This window comes from Bidens hawaiensis, unplaced genomic scaffold (genome assembly GCF_021521415.1).
Source record: "Bidens hawaiensis isolate Kalapana, Puna unplaced genomic scaffold, B.hawaiensis_p1.1 tig00049979_1, whole genome shotgun sequence".
NCBI classification, from domain to species: domain Eukaryota; kingdom Viridiplantae; phylum Streptophyta; class Magnoliopsida; order Asterales; family Asteraceae; genus Bidens; species Bidens hawaiensis.
Genome location: NW_027498963.1, coordinates 80589 through 81912, shown reverse-complemented (window position 1 = coordinate 81912; position 1324 = coordinate 80589). Strand labels below are relative to the sequence as shown.

At 41.7% G+C, this 1324-nt stretch overlaps 1 protein-coding gene across 1 annotated transcript; it reads left to right on the top strand.

Moving 5' to 3' along the window:
* Nucleotides 1-686: 686 nt before the first annotated feature.
* LOC143598359 (uncharacterized) lies at nucleotides 687-1112 on the top strand. The gene has a single exon (XM_077076594.1). The coding sequence runs from the start codon at nucleotides 687-689 to the stop codon at nucleotides 1110-1112; it is 426 nt and encodes a 141-aa protein (XP_076932709.1).
* The last annotated feature ends 212 nt before the right edge of the window (nucleotides 1113-1324 follow it).

Sequence of the window (1324 nt, the reverse complement as noted above, 5' to 3'; positions counted from 1 at the left end):
ACGTTTTATGCAATATCTTCTTTGGTGTTCTTGATTCACTTGTCTAAGGTTTAACAAGTGGTATCAAAGCCTAACGATCCAGGCTCGTGTTTCCGATCGACGGCAAGTCTTGATTGCGGTAGTAGTTCCGATCAAAGACACAAGAAGCCAAGAAACCGATCGCCGACAAGATACGGTTCAATATCGCTACGAGGAGAAGACCGGAGGCTACTTGAAAGTCAGTTGGGAACCTGCGTATCCGAAGCGAGGAAAGAATCCGGAGGTTTTGAAAAGGTCGGTCGTTCCAGTTGTTCGATTATTAAACTAAGTAAAAGAAAAGTTGGTTTATAGTTGTGTGGATTTCATCGAAGAAAAAGAAAATTCAGAGAAGTATTGTGTGTGCTCAATTCGTGAGCCACCAATAAATCTTAAAACAAATTGTGTGTTTATGTCCACGTGATTTAACTTACAACTTTACAAGTCACCATTCAATCTTATTTGTTGGTTTAGTTGTGTGGATAATCATTGCCGCCACACGCAATTATTTTATCATAAATCGTGATAGTAGTCAAGCAGAACAATTAATTTAACAAGAAGACAACTTGTTTTGCACGAGAAAAAAAAAGATAAGAGTGTGAAGAAATAACCAGTAGCGGTGAAGGAACCAATCACAACAAGAAGTTATTCGGCACCGTGTAACCGAAACAATGGCAGATTTACAACTTGTAGGAGGAATCAAGAAGTTGAACCAGAGTAACTACAAACAATGGTCGACGTGCATCAAGTCGTATCTTCAAGGTCAAGATCTTTGGCAGGTAACGAATGGTACCGAGACGAGACAACCCGCAAACGATATTAACGATAGTATCGGGAAGTGGCAGGTGAAAGCGGGTTGGGCGATGTTTATCATCAAGACAACAGTTGATGATGATGTTCTTGATCACATTCAAGATCTCGAATACCCAAAGCAAGCGTGGGATACGTTGGAGACCTTATTCACGAAAAAGAACGATGCTCGATTACAACTAGTCGAAGGCGAGTTAATGACGATTTCCCAAGGTGATCTTACCATCACACAATATTTTCGTAAAGTTAAGAATTTGTGTCGCGAGATTGGAGAACTCGATCCATAGTCTCGGGTTAGCGATGCTCGTATGAAGCGAATACTCATCCACGGTTTAAGGTCGGAGTACCGTAGCTTTGTTACCGCTATTCAAGGGTGGGCAACCCAATCGAGTATTACCGAGTTTGAGAATATTCTTGCTGGACAAGAAGCCTTGGCAAAACAGTTAGCCGGTGTGTCGATTAAAACCGAGAGCGTAGCCTTGTATGCCGAAGAAAGGAG

Excerpts from the sequence above, each read along its gene's own strand:
- LOC143598359 (XM_077076594.1), top strand. The coding sequence starts at position 687 with ATGGCAGATTTACAACTTGTAGGAGGAATCAAGAAGTTGAACCAGAGT.